This window comes from Diaporthe amygdali (assembly GCF_026229845.1).
Source record: "Diaporthe amygdali strain CAA958 chromosome Unknown NODE_15_length_991109_cov_64_707514, whole genome shotgun sequence".
NCBI lineage: Eukaryota > Fungi > Ascomycota > Sordariomycetes > Diaporthales > Diaporthaceae > Diaporthe > Diaporthe amygdali.
The window spans coordinates 537258-551814 of record NW_026517035.1 but is presented as its reverse complement, the minus strand read 5'-3'; the positions used below and the strand labels follow the sequence as shown (position 1 = coordinate 551814).

The following is a 14557-nucleotide window of genomic DNA, read 5'->3' as shown; positions in this document are numbered from 1 at the left end:
CGCCAAGAGGCGAGAAATGCAATGATCACTACGCTGCAACCCCTTTGTTTTGGATACTTCTCGACCAAGTTGAACTCCTCAGATCACATGCTCGCAAAAACACGCGCCTTTCTGAGCCTTTGAAGCCAAGTAGTAGGCAAAAGGGCAACATAATCACACCAAGTCCCACGAGATTCCGTTCACACTGTTCTCGTGGCCGCTATCGAGATCCCCACCCATGACGCCAGGCCAGGGACGGGAGCCAAATCCGTACAACGAGGTGGGCAATGCCCTGCCAAATGGAGCAGCAGTCCTGAACAGCGTGGGGAAGGCGTTCTGCGCGCTCATCGCATCGGCCGAGGCAGGCACGCCGTCTGTCCTGGTCGGAAAGGCGGGAGACATATCGTCCGGTGTCTGGGCTGATGGTGCGGTCCTGTGTACAGATGGGAGTTCAGCAGAACAGGGCATTAAGTGGCAAGTATACTGGGGGGTTTGAAGGCGGGAAAGACTTACTCTAGCCAGGGGAACTGCGTTAGCAGGGCGTCGAGACTGTCCTGCGTGCCCTGCAGGTCCAGCTCGGGAGCGGGCCCAGCGCTATCCACGTCACCGTCGCCGCCCAGTCCTTCGCCAGAAGGCTGCGACCTAGGAGCCTCGCCGCCGCCATCCTCCCGCGCGGATCGGAAAGCGTCCTTGGCCGCGCTCATGATGCGCTCACTGAGTGTCATCTTGCCGAAACGCGGGCCCGGATGGGCCATGAGGTCAAGGCAACGGATGCCATCCTGGACGAGGTTGAAGATCGTCGTGGCGTCGGCGCTGGACGTGCGCCCCGGGCCATCCAGCACGCGGTAGAGAAGAGTCAAGCACGCGCCCATGACGGTGTACGCCACGCCTGCGTCCTGGTGCATATCCGGAACGCGTACTGTGAACGCGTCCAGCGCCAGCCCGATCAGCGCCTCCGACGCGGCCATCGCCCGTGCGATGCTGCCTTGCAGGTCGCTTATTCCCAGCTCTGCAGCCTCGGCCGCTGCCTCGGCGTTGGTGCTGTGCATGCTCGCGAAGCACGCCAGCGGCCGGTAGATCAGGATCCGGCAATGGTAGTACGTCAGCCCCAGGTGCGTTCGTTGGATCTCCTGCCAGGAGTGCCGGCTCGCCAGCATGCTTGTGTCGAAGAAGTGTAGGAAAGGAGGCAGTGACCGAATCGCCTCGTCCAGCTCTGCGTCACACTCGTGGGCTGTGCGGTCGATGGTGGCTGCATCGGCGCCGATTGCACAGTAAATGCCTGTGCTGATGCGGTCGGCTGTCTTTGCCAGAGCCGCCATGGCACGCACGTAGGCCAGGTTGGTGTTCTCGTCGGGCTCAGAGGCTGGCAGATCCTCGGGGAGAGCGACGTCGATAAGCTCGTCCCGGAGACATGAGGGCCGGCCGAAAACAAGGGTGGCGAGGCGCTCGTTGGCGTAGAGGCTGTAAAAGGTGACGCGTAGACGGTGCATCTCGGGCCGCGGGCCGTTGGCCACCTGGGCGCGGTTCATGCCGAGCGCCAATGCGTTGATGGCCGCGTGGCTGGCGTACACGTGTGTATCATTGGGGCGCATTAGTTGGATGCCAAAGATGGACTTGAGCAGCAGCAGGTGCACGCCGCCGAGCGAGGTGTCCTCGAAGGAGTAACTGCACAACTGTACCTGCGACGACAAGTGGCAGGCCCATCTCTCCATGACCTTGGCGTCCTTTTCGGGCGACAGGCTGGCCATGATGGCCCCGATGGCAAGCACCATCAGCACAATATTCCTTTCGGTGAGCCTGTTGCCCTTGGAGACCTGTGCGGACGCCCCGGGCAGTTGGGGCGGTTCCCACAGGTTAGCCCACGCCCGCTCGATCTCCGAGCGCACCAGGAAGGGGAACTGCGGGTGGCAGACCTTGAAGTAAGTAATGATGAAGCAGTCACCCATGTCTCTGGGCAAGAAGGCGCGCAGGGCATGGGCCTCGTCGCGGAGCTGGCCCGGCTCAGGCGAGAATATCCACTTGTCCAAGCCCCAGATGTGCGTCGCAGACGGCGACTCTTGAGAATTGGAGCTGTCCGCATTATGATGGATGCGCTGGTAGAAGGACTGTAGGAATGCAACGTTGGACGCAGGCCCGTAGAACTGGCAGGCCCCGGTGCTTGCCTGACAGATGCCCATGCCCGAGTGTAGCTCGCGATATCGCTTGACCGCGAGTGGACCGGGACAGAGAGCTCGTGCTCGTGTCTGCGTCGTATGGGGCTGTCCTTGTGTGATGATGACCGGCGAGCCTTGGCTGTTCGAACTTGTATTTGTGTTGATGTTGGTGATGCTCCCACCATCATGGCCAGACCCAATGAGAGGATCCTCTGGACCACGCCTACGCTTTCTGCCCCGCGGCCTCAACGGCATGTATACGCACTCTCGCCCATGTTTGCTGCATGAGAGACAGCTCGGCCGCTCACCTGAACATCGGATCTTGCGCCCCTTGCAGTTGTTGCAGGCGGCGTGCAGATGCTGGGGGCCCGAGCCGACGTTCGCTGGCTGGACCGCCTCAGTTTGGGGGTGAGAAGCCATGAAACAAGAGGCGGTTGAGGCGAGATTTTGAGAGGCCGATAGGAAGCAGATACATGACTACGCACCTAATTAGTCAGCTATAATTACTAATTTTTCAGGAGTGCAGGTTTGAAAAGTATCAATTGCTTTCAAAATTCACTTATCATGTCAGCCAATTCGCAGGCGTGCTGCGATTGTGAGGGAGTGTTTCTAAGACTTTCTAGATAGAGGCTAAACAAGGGAATTGACTTCCCTTGATCTGCACCATCATTGCTATTTAGTCTGGTTTTGTCTTTAGGTATGCTTCAACCCCTCTTATTAATGATTGTTTTTCTGGAATTTTTTATGTTGATGGTTTCTATCTAACCAGGACAATCTGATTAAGGTCTCAGCTCATGCACCAGCTTAGGACTTCCGCTTGAAGATCTTCAAACCTCCTCCGTATCTCAATCCGCTCACCACAAAGGCGATGGCCAGCGTGCTGACGCAGAACGCAGCAAACACGCCCCAGTCTCTCCAGCGTTCAGAATAGTGAAATTCGAACTGGGCCGCGTACTCATCACCCACGCTGTAAGGGCAGAAAGCACAGCTGTCGAGAGCGTCTGGGTCCTCGACATAGCCAGACATTCGGCCCAGGTACTCGCTCAAGTACTGACCACACGTCAAGCCATCTGGTGGACTCAGCATAGTCATGTCGGAATCTGAACATCGCACCGGTACGCCATGCAGCGCTGCCGACACCGTGGCGCCTAGCCAGTACCGCATGGGGTCAGCCCAGAACAGCCAAGGGCGGTAAAAGTCATTCATGCCGCTGTGCGGGATGGCGATGCCGCCGAACGTGGCCATGACGCACCACACAAGGCTGTTGACATAGCCGGCGACCTCCTCGTCGGCGCTGAAGCTTGCCACCGCGAACGGGAATCCAATGCCGAAGGCCCCAAGCGCCAGGAAGCACAGGTAACCGAGCCCGGCGCCGCCCAGTCCTACCGTGAACCAGCTGCATACGAAGGCGAGCGTGTACATGACGAATGCTAGGGGAATCTCGACAGCCACCAACGCCGCGCAGAGCGCCAGCGGGCTGTAGCCGACGCCGGAGCGCTCGCGTGCTGTGAAGAGGGCCCACTTGGCGTACCATACGCTCTGGAGGTCGGCCGCTGTAGCGGGGACGATCCACTGCAGCAGAAGCATGATTAGGATGCGGTTCTGCACGCCCTGAAGGCTGTGCTCGGGCATGAAGAAGCTGAAGGACATGAAGAGCGCCATGAATATTGTCTTGACCAGCCGGCTGAAGCTGTAGAAGCCGTCGCGCCACACTGAGGTCGCGTGGCGTCGCGTGAGGAGGCTGAACTGGGCGAGGAAGGGGAGCGAATGTGACTCGAGCTCATCTTTGGATGGCTGCTGGTCGATGGCCTCGACTTGCTGCAGTATTTTCTGGTTCTCCACCGAGTCAGTCCACTGCTGAGACCATTCGTCAGCCATCGACGGCTCGGCCACTATGTCGAGGATGAATTCGGCTGGGTTGGCCGTGCTGTCCATCGCCACGCCATTACGGGAGAAGTAGTCCACGACGGTGCCCGAGTTGTCTCCAGTCTCCCCAAAATAGACAGTCCTGCCGCCGGGGGCCAATAACAAGATGTGGTCAAACATGTCGAAGATGACGGCCGACGGCTGATGGATTGTGCAAATGATCGGGACACCGGACGCGGCGACACCCTGAAGAAACTTCACAAGCGAGTAGGCAGCCTGGCTGTCCAGGCCAGATGTTGGCTCATCGAGGAATAGCAGCGCAGACGGGTTCGCAGCCAGTTCCACTCCTATGGTAAGCCGCTTGCGTTCCTCCACGCCCAGTCCACCCTCCCCAGGTGTGCCGATGAGTGCGTCGGCGATTGGTTCGAGGGCAAGCAAATCCATTACCCGGTCGACGTGAGCCAGCTTCTCGGCCTTAAGCACGCTAAGAGGCCGGCGCATCATGGCGGAGAAGACGAGAGCCTCTCGCACTGTAGTCCCGGGGTCATGCACGTCTTGTTGCATGCAGAATCCACAAGCCTGGGAGAATGCCTTGCCGATCCCCACCACCGAGCGACCACCGAGCTTCATGTGACCAGATACCGTGCCATTTGTCTTTCTCTGTGCTAAAGTGTCGAGCAGTGTCGTCTTGCCGGCACCTGACACTCCCATCAGGGCTGTCAGCTGCCCTGGCTTCACATAGCCACTGACAGAGTCGAGTAGTTTCCGTGGGCCATCGCTCGTGGAGACTTGATACGAGATCTTGGAAAACGTGAAAGACGCCTGGCCATGTCAGCGATGCGTCAAATCCTCCAGAATGCCTTGTCATACCTTGCCCTCAAAATTCGCAGGTGGTTCGTTGTCCTCAACTTGTGTCAATGAAGCGCTCGAGTCATCGGCGCGCCTCTGGCCTGTGAGAGACGGTGACCGCGACTGGGCCTCTACATCAAGCTCCTTCTCTGAGTTCTGAGCCGTTTCCGTTGAGGCCCCTGGGACGGAAGCACCACGTTTGTATACACGACCTACTATGCTACTCTCTCCACGTTTTGTCGCATACGTCTGGGCTAGAGCCTGCAAAACTGTATACCCAGCCCAGAAACAGAGTATAATGCCAAAGTTGCGCCATGCGTCGGTCGGAAGGTACTCAAATTGTGCTGAAAGATATTCGGGGCCGGGCACAGATGCCACGCCAGCAGTGCTGCCCGGGATGGGACAGCCTTGGTTGGCAATCGTAATGTTCTGTAGCGGTGGTAGCACGTGGTCAGCACATCATCCATCATCCGTGTCAATACGTCCAAGAAGAGGAAAGGAGATATACCTCATAGCCCGGGCCGCTCGGCACCAACTCATCCTCCCCACACTGCAAAGTGATGCCCCAGAACTCGAACCCCAAAAGACTTTCCAATCCATACGGACTCGGGCTGATCCACTTGATCCAAGAGCCCCAACGCAGCTGGGTCGGCCACGGCGGCGCATACCCAGAATACAACAGCAAGACCGGCATCGCCGCGCCACCAAGCATCAATGCGACTGGGACATTGGGGGCCGCAGCGCCGAGGAGGCGGAACACTGCCATGAACGCAGCATACGCGACAAAGACAACTAGCTCGAAGAACCAGTACCCGCCGGCGGTCGTAGGTGGGCCCATAAGGAAGTAATACGGGATCGTGAAGCAGATCGTCTGCGCAAAGCAAACGGGCAGGTCCGCGATCGTCAGCGCCACGGCCGCGAGCCCCGGACTCAGCATGCCAAGCCCGTGGTGCTTGCGCAAAACAGGCCGTGTGCGCACGGCGGTACCTGTCTCAGCCAGCGAATTGAGGGCGAAGAAGATGAGCCCGAAGAAGACGCCGCCGCTGCGCTGGAAAGCCCCCGTACTAGTCGTCGGGGACCCTCGGTACGCCGCGCCGAGGATCAGCGCGTTGGTCATGTTGAGACAGAGCACGGTTAGGAGGTTGCGCCACCCGCCCCAGATCAGCTGGTAGTGCCGTGTCATGGCGGCCAGGAGCTGGGTTGGAGGGCTTCGCACCGTGATGGAGGACTTGAGGCTCATTGGGTCTTTGGTGGAGCTGAACTCGGCCTGGAAACTCATAGCCTTGGTCTCATCCTTTGCGGTCTTTTCCCGGAAGTGTTTCAAATCGGCTTGGAGAGTCTGGTAGTGAGGGCTGCGACGGAAGGCGTCCGCAAGACCATCAGGATCAAGCGGAGGATGGGGCTGGAACCCTCCTATAACCCGCTGCTCCTGTGGTGAGGTGACCGCCGAGAGGAAGTCAGGCGTTGTCTGTCTAATAGGACAGTGGAACCCCAGATACCCAGTGAAGTACTCCTTCGCGGTGTGCCCACCAAGCCCCGAGTATATCACGCGACCGTCGTACAGGACAAGCACTCGGTCGAAGCAATCGCGATATATGGTCTCCGAAATCTGGTACGCCGTGACAATATTGGCCATGCCCGTCGCACTGGACATGGCCTTGAGAAGCCGAAGGAACATGAGCGCCGACGAGCTGTCAAGGCCGCGCAACGGGTTGTCCCAGCACACGACAGCCGGTGCAGCAGCCAGCACCTCGGCAAGACTGACACGCTTGCGCTCACCGCCAGACACGCCGCGGACGAAGGCATCCCCCACGATAATGTCTTTGGTGTGTCCAATCTTGAGCGCATCCAGGATCTGATCCGCCATACGTCGCGCAAACTGGGCATCCGGCTCGTCCTTGAGGCGCCTGGGCTTGCGCAGCTTCAGCGCGAAGGCCATGGTGTGCGCGACGCTCAGCGTCGGGAAGTGCAGGTCGTCCTCGGCGTTGTAGACAACCTCGGATCCATAGTGTTTGCGCATCTCGGGCGAGTCGATGCCACCATACTGTACGGTACCGTCTACGCCGGTGAAGGGCCCGCGCTGGTTGGCCAGTACTTTGAGCAGCGTCGAGCAGCCTGCGCCCGGGCGTCCGAGGACGAGTAGTGTCTCTCCGGGCGGAACGACGCCAGATGCGCCCTGGACTAGTTTTCGAGTATGGTGTAACGATCTGCCGATTGCTCTTCGGAATAGTTTGGTCGGCCACCTGACGAGGATGTCCTCGAATATTGCAAGGACGTCCTCAGCCCGGGACTCACCGGCCACTGTCCCCCAGACGTCGACATCTTCGAATAGGATGCCCAGAGCGCGGCCATCAGGGCGATAGCTCGGCAGCTTTCCGTCCTGCAAAATCTATGCACATCAGCCTATGTTGATGGGCTAGTAGCGTAGACAGTCAATCACACTCGTATTGCCAGCCAGGAGAGAAAGGGGCAAGACGCAAGTACGCACCATGTCTGAGTGCATTTATACTCGCGGATCCTCTCAAGAACAACTGTCCTATCAATCTAGTTAATCAGGAGATGATGCAGTCCACAGATCCCAAAGCTGAGCCGTCAGACTAGAGACCAGTGGTGCTCGTGAGTCGGCCATCGTCATCTCGAAATCTCGAGACACATATTTAAGGGGCTGTGAGAGGTGATGATTGTAAAAAAGACATTACCAAGTATTCCGCAAGGACATCTTAATAATGTTGAAAATGTCCGAGACAACAAGAGAAACATGGACTGCACATGGTATTGTTCAACCGCGCGAACATCCGGCCTTCTTTGTTGGCATAATTGAGTGCTCTGGCTGGATTTCGGGGATTGGGCGAGTAGAGCTCAGAGCCCGAGTAAATGTCCGCAAATGTCCGAGTGCATGTGGGTTTTGAGACAGACCCACAGGTCTACCGACATCTAGCGGTGGCGAGGTCACGATATAGAGGACACCATGGAGACTTTTCGCTTGTTACCGTACTTTTGAAAGCTCGAAAAATTCTGGAATCGAAGAAAAGCTTTTGAGCCCCAACTTCGTGGTTTGGCCAATTCGTGCTTGACTCGGTCATAACTTTCGAAGACCTTTGTCATGAATTATACCATCACAAATGATGAATGTGAAGCTAGCACTCAACGAGCATAACTTCATTCAACGAGCAAGTGGTGATACTGATACGTCCGCCGTAGCTCTTCAATCAGGGGAATTCGCAAAATCACCTTTTAGTTTCAAATTTGCCATGCAGCTTGGGGAGAATTAGAGATGGACGAGCAGCAAGTTTCAAACATTTCAGGGACAATTAGTCAAGACGAATTACCACGCAGATCAGGTTTTGAATGGAGTCTGAATGCTCGCCTACCTTTTCCACCGAAGTTGAGGGATCGTACGGTTTTGTTGGACCCGGGTCACACGAGGGAGCACCACGTCAACGACTTCCCCCAACATCCGCAAGCAACAACCACGAGGCTTGTGGTTTGGGTTTATCAAGAGAGATTTTTTGCAGAAACCATAAATCAATGAAAATAGACGGAAACTCCATAATAATTTTCTGTGGTCGGTTCTAAGCATTGAGAACTGAAAGAAACTGCAATAGCAAGCATAAACAATCAATCGCCCTAGATATCTGTCTCGCTGCCAAAGTTCACAATGCCACGTTCGAGCGGCTACTCAATAACACAAACCGACATTCTGTGGGTGTAGTCGCAAAGGCTCTACATTTCTTCAATGTCGTCGACTAGATTGCAAAATGCTCAGTCGGCAAGTATCTCACTTTCTTCGTCATTACATGGGTAACAATTCACAAAATGGGATACCTTGTCATACCGCTACGTATAGCTTCAAATCGGCAACTTTATATCTCCTGAATGGCAAGCTTCCTCACGATCGTTACCCTTCACAATAGAACGGCCAGCGTCTATGGTCTGTACACCTTTTGTGATCGGTCTCTTCACAACAGCCCGGCTTGATCGAAAGATCGAACCAATTAGACAATACGCAGAGAGCCTGGTCGATACCCTCTGCTTCATCCCCTCAGCCACCTGAACGGATTCACACCGGATGCGTTGCTCACTCTCGCAGCAATAATGGGAATAAAAAGCACCATTCAACAATGTCCAGAAACAGTAGCCAACGCGCATAAGTGCTACAGCAACGAAATCTATCGGGCATACAAGCACGTAAATCCGAAGAAGACCTAAAAGTACCTATGTCCGAAAACCTGTCTCTGAGGCCCTCGGCGACCCGTTGGCTTATATGTCCGCAAATGTCCGAGTGGGTCCACCCACATGCGAGACGTTGCTGGATGACATATCAAGGGAGCCGCTTTTATGACGGCCGGCTGCTCTTCAGGACTAAGACGTTGAATAGGATGCTGCCTCGTTGTCAGTCAGGAATATATATTCCGCCTCTCCTTGACCCGCCCCCTCGGAGGCGGTCAAGAGACGATTGACGGCCCCGGGAAATCCTTGAAGAAGAGAAATTCGAAGAGACCGTGCGTGACTTGATATGTTGAAAGTGTGATGTGGTGAGCTAGCTAGGCTTTCGGCTCATCTTTGAGTGACGTGAAGAGGTTGACGATCTCTGGACATGCGGTCACGTGGGGGATAAAGAAGCACCTCCCAAGGACTATCGACGGGGCGGAGCATCCGGCCAACCTTATCCACAAGCTTGTGATCAACGCTTCGAGCCTAGACCGTTGCACGTCGTGCAAGCTTAGCCCACCTACACGGACATCGGACGAACAAGCCCGGGTCCGGCTCCTGTACACTACACACGGCACTAAGCAATTGAAGCGACTCTTATTTGATGAGCCTGGATATGCCACGGATCACACAAGACGGAATAATTTGAAGTACTAATAACGACTCCCGCACGCTCAAAATCAAAGACCAGCCAACCGACTACCCGATGCAACCAAAACATCACTGCGATAGATGCTACTCGTATCCTACGAGGGAAACACACAAGAATGAACCGCCCCCGGAACAACCAACTATAACACGGCATCTCAATCTTAGAACAGGAAAAACTAAGCTGGGGTGAGTGTCAATTCATTAAGTATATGCCGCCGGCCTGGCTATGATATGGTATGGTATCTCAAGCAGAGTTGAAGCGAAGAATGTGAAGAGATTATCAACCCTCGCAAGCAAAGCAAGAAGAATAACCCGCGCGATGCTTGGATAAAAAACACAATGCGCGCACCACCTCCGGCTGAAAAAACAGGGAGTAAATTCAGATATCGAGTATTTATCTCGAACCAGCCCGCTATTCTCTTTTTACATGACACACTAGATTGGACAGTCAGCTTCAGACCCTCACGACCAAAACGGAGCAGACAGGTCTTTGGTAACGGTGGAACTTACGCAATCATCCTTGTCCTTCGTCCTCGGAATGCCCATCTCGTCAAATGTCGACGGCCCGTTGCCGATCGTCTTGCCATCAGGGTGGTCTGTGGGCTTGCGCTGCGCCTTGGCAGGGGCGCTGGCCGTGCTAGGTGCAGGGCTGGCAGTCCCGGGGCCGTGCGACGACGAGGCCGTGGGGGGCCGCGCGCCAGCCGGGTTCTGCTGCGGCGGCGCGCTCGACCGGCCGCCGTTGTCCGAGAGTGTGTATCCGGTCATGGGCCGTTGTGGCTGCTGCTGTGCTTGCGGCTGGCTTGACTGGCGGCCGGGGTGCTGTGGTCCGAGGGATTCCTGTCGCGGCGGGGCAAACGAGCTTGTTCGGGCACCGTACTGGGGTCCGGGCATGGAGCCTGCGGGTGGGATCATCGGTGGTGACTGGGGACCGCCTGGTTGTCCGTATGGGCCTCCTCGTCCTGCTGCTGTGTGAGGGGTTGGTTTGGTTAGTCTATTCTTCGATGGATATCCTAATGGAGAGCCGACGTTAGATGAAAATGCCATACCATTTCCACCCGGTCCGCCGACTGGTCTTCGCCCATCCGGACCTGGTCCTCCTGCGCTGCTCTGTCTGTAACCGCCCGCTGGCCCAGGGCTTGGCTGCCTGTAGCCTCGTCCACCTGGAGGCATGCCGGCTGGCGGAATGCCACTGCCGGGCCCCAGGTTGTTTGGTCCAGGTCCACCTCTGCCAGCGCTTCCAGGACGAATTCCGAAAGCACCCTGGTTGCCCCTTGGCGGTTGGAATCCGTCATCCGGGTATGGGGCTGCGGATGCTGGCCTGTTTACGTTGAGAGGATAAGGTTTAGTTTCGTCTTCTGGGTAGGGCGCTGCTGACTTCGGCCTCATGGCAAGGTTACCGTGGTCAACGTTCACGTTCAAACCGAAAGCTGGGGGCCGGCCATCACCACCTGTCGGCCCGTGTCTAGGAGATGGGTTGGGGGATGCTCTTGGACTTCTTCCGCTCGGGTCGTTTGGTGTGGCTGGCCCTTCGGGCAACGCCGCCATGTGTTGCTGATCCTTGAGCCTTTGCAGCCGTTCTGGCCGCTTACCCCTCATCGAGCCATGTTGAGACTTGATTCTTGTGAGAGCCGTTGTCTCGTGGTCCTTCTTTGACAGGCTCTTGTTCCTCTGCAAGCTGTCCAACCGTCCGACGGCGTCAGGGTTGCCATGTGACGCTGCTAGTTCATACCACCGCCGTGCCTCGTTCAGGTCTTTCTGCATGTGTATTCCGATTTCGTGATAGTATCCCATGGCGAACTCGCCGGTGGGCAACTTGGCGTCTGCGGCTTGTTTCGCGTACTTGAAGGCGAGCCCCTCGTTTTTGGCAAAGTTGCCTTCGTAGCCGAAAAGGAACCATCGACTAACACCCAGCGCCGCCTCTGGCTGACCTTGTACTGAGGCAAGGCCGTAGTAGTGCAGGGAGTAAGCAGGCTGGAAATCGCATCCGAGCTGGCAGAGCTCGTAAGCTTGTCCCATCTTGAGTTGGGCCTTGGCGAATCCGAGGTAGGCCGCCTTCTCAATATACTGCCTGGCGGTCTCGACACTGTAGGGAAGCAGTTGCTCGGGGACAGTGATATCAGGGAGATCTCGGGCGATGAGCATTCCGAAGACATACGCTCCTTGTGGCGCATCCTCGTCTGCCGTGTCGGCGGCCCTGTTGATGAGGTCGATACCCCGCTGGTAATCTTGTCTCTGACCGTGTTGACCAAGCAGGGCCATCATACCCAAACGGTACATGGCGGCAGAGTCTCCTAACCTCTCACCGTTGTAGTAGTGCGTGATGGCCTTGTCGAACTCGTTAGAGTTTTCGAAGAGCATTCCCATCCTGTACTCGGCGCGCCCCCAGCCCTGCTCGGCCGCGAGCTTGTAACCCTTGAAGGCCTTCCTCTTGTCTTCCCTCACGCCGAACTTTCCGAACTCGTCCCACTTGGCCATCATAAATACAGCCTCGGGGTGGTGCTGTTCAGAGAGATATCTGATGATGTTCACGGCGTCAATGCGGAGCTCATGTTGTTGCTGGGGGGTGGTCGGGCGACCGCTGTTCGCAGCATCTCGCGAACGATCCTCGGACGCGATCTCAACGTAGTTGAGGGCGTCTCTAGCCCATGACAACTGCATATTGACGTTGTTGGAGTGCAGCACATGTTCGCGCGCGTTGTACAATATTTCCTCCTTTTCGACGTCGCTTGGTGGGATGTTGTCCCCCTTCACCTTGGGGAAGGGGGTGTAGCTCGGCATGTCGTTGGCCGCCATCGACTTGTAGGGCTTGTGGTTCGGATCGTCTTCGAAGGGCCGGAAGTTGCTGCTGTCAGGCTCGTGCTCCTGGCCGTAACCGCCGCCGTAGTTGGGGCCAGCGCCGTTGTGTGATGGATGAGATCGAACTTGTCCTGCTTCAAGTTCCATGCGCTGGAGGTCTTGTTGCATGTTTTGAGGAACCTCGGGCATGACCCTGCAGTAGTGCCCGATCCAACGTCAGTCTCTCTCAGCTCCTCTCCTCCTTTTTTAGCGACCAAGCTGTCAATCGCGGTCGCGAAAGTACAGCGGGCCAACTGGGTCACACAAAAATGGGAATATTGGGGCAGTAGATTAACAGAATGTTCAACATACCTCTGGGGCGCCGGAGCGTACATCTCGGGCATAGAATAATCGTCGTAACCTCCGGGGACAAAAGTTGCTGCAAACTGCGGCATCTCGTTGGAAACACTTCGAGATGGCTGGATGGAGCCTGCATAAATAAAAGTGAGATCCGTCAGCAAGAGTCCCTTTTCAAGCCCCCTGCATCCGCTGGGCCACGAAAACAAATCTCCAAGGACCCTGAAGCTCTCCCAGACTGGTCAGGCGCAGGCCGTTAACGAGCAGAAGCGAGAATGGATAGGAGGGGCGGGCTGGCGGGTTGGAGTTCTAGAAGGAGTGATGAGCGGACAGAACTTCGGACTAGGCCTGGGTGCGGTGGACTCGGCCGCCAAGAGAGACTCCAAGATCTAGCGGGAATGGGGAGGGGAAGACCCGTGAGCTGCCGGGTAGAGTGAATTATTGACGGCCCCTTTTTCTCAAGGTGGAGGAAGGGGTGTTCAGGCTGCCAGGATGCCTCCATTGAAGACCACGCAGCACAGCCAGTTGCCAGACAGCGCTGCTGGTGGTGTCCCGCTTTCGTCACAGGCTGGACTCCCGGCTCCACCGTTGGATTCCGTTAGATTGACCCCGACAGGAACGCAGTGGCGAATCATGCACCGAGATGGCCGGACACGTAATGGAACAAAAAGCCTGTCATTCAGCTTTGTGGCCCTCTGGTTGTTTGGGGCTTTGAATGGGCATGCTGGCTCGGCAGGACGGCACAGCCTGGCTTGATGACGCCGTTGGTTATTTCCCCTGGCCTAATCCAGCCCCGTACAGGGGCTGGGCCGGCAGCTTTGGGATAGCAAAACCCATATAGCTGTTTACCTGGCTGGGCATGGGATGGCTGCATGCCATTTTTAGAGTTCGCGGGTCGGCCAGGATACAAGATGCGGTGGGGCCTGGCCGCGTATCGAAATGTCTCTGCGTATTAATCGTAATCGTAAAGTCTTGAATGCCGTGATATTGCCAATAGCCTCTCATTCCGGGTCGCAAGCAGCAGATTGCCGTCTGTGTGTCTCGCCAGTCCGCCCCTTGAGTTCACTTCACTTCACAAAACGACGTCCTTGAACCGCAACCACACATGGAGCGTGTGTGGGCAGGGAGAGCTTCAGGATCCGGACAGGGTGATGGATGACAGTCTTTCCTGTTGGCCGGACTGTCCGTCCAGCTGGCTTGCTAGTGGCAAACCCAGCCTGCAATGTCGGGCTGGCGCTGAGGCTGGCTGGCTGCGCGCATTGCATCGGAGAAAATTTGGGGGTGGGACTTACCAGCACTGGGAGACTGAGTCGGTATCACAGTTGTGGAAACCCCCCGTTTCCCTTGCCCACGAGCTGCATTCGAGGCAGGCGAAGCAGGCGCCAGCCCCGGATTTGCAGCCGGGTAGCTAGGCGAGTAGCGGTTTTGTCGTGGTGCGCGGGTGTAAGACGGGAGGGAGCTCCTGGATGAGCTCATCGTGGGCGTTCTGACTCGGGCTCTGCCTGGTTATGGCGGCAACCTTATTATTTAATGCTTTGGGGTGGTCGACTCCAGCGCCTCAATTCTTCCTCGGGGGCTTGGTCTTCTAAGGGAAACTCGGTATTTTCGTCAAAGAAAGGTTCGTACGGCCGCATCGATTGTGGGCGAAGGAGTTTGTTGTTCCTGTTGCAGTTGTCACGAAAAGTCCTGGGAGCTTGACTGCGCCGCAAAGGAAG

The 14557-nt window shown here is 56.5% G+C and overlaps 3 protein-coding genes across 3 annotated transcripts; all 3 read right to left on the bottom strand.

Moving 5' to 3' along the window:
* Positions 1-153: 153 nt before the first annotated feature.
* On the bottom strand, positions 154-2552 carry J7T55_009908 (uncharacterized protein; the record flags this gene model as incomplete). The annotated part of the gene is made up of 3 exons (XM_053143872.1): positions 154-412; positions 493-2344; positions 2441-2552. The coding sequence occupies 3 exons, from the start codon at positions 2550-2552 to the stop codon at positions 154-156; spliced, it is 2223 nt and encodes a 740-aa protein (XP_052993427.1).
* A 384-nt stretch (positions 2553-2936) lies between these two features.
* Positions 2937-7350, bottom strand: J7T55_009907 (uncharacterized protein; the record flags this gene model as incomplete). Its single annotated transcript, XM_053143871.1, has 4 exons — positions 2937-4820; positions 4869-5276; positions 5356-7227; positions 7336-7350. The coding sequence occupies 4 exons, from the start codon at positions 7348-7350 to the stop codon at positions 2937-2939; spliced, it is 4179 nt and encodes a 1392-aa protein (XP_052993426.1).
* Positions 7351-10133: 2783 nt separating this feature from the next.
* J7T55_009906 (uncharacterized protein) lies at positions 10134-12940 on the bottom strand (the record flags this gene model as incomplete). The annotated part of the gene is made up of 4 exons (XM_053143870.1): positions 10134-10145; positions 10221-10675; positions 10757-12699; positions 12858-12940. The coding sequence occupies 4 exons, from the start codon at positions 12938-12940 to the stop codon at positions 10134-10136; spliced, it is 2493 nt and encodes an 830-aa protein (XP_052993425.1).
* Positions 12941-14557: the final 1617 nt, after the last annotated feature.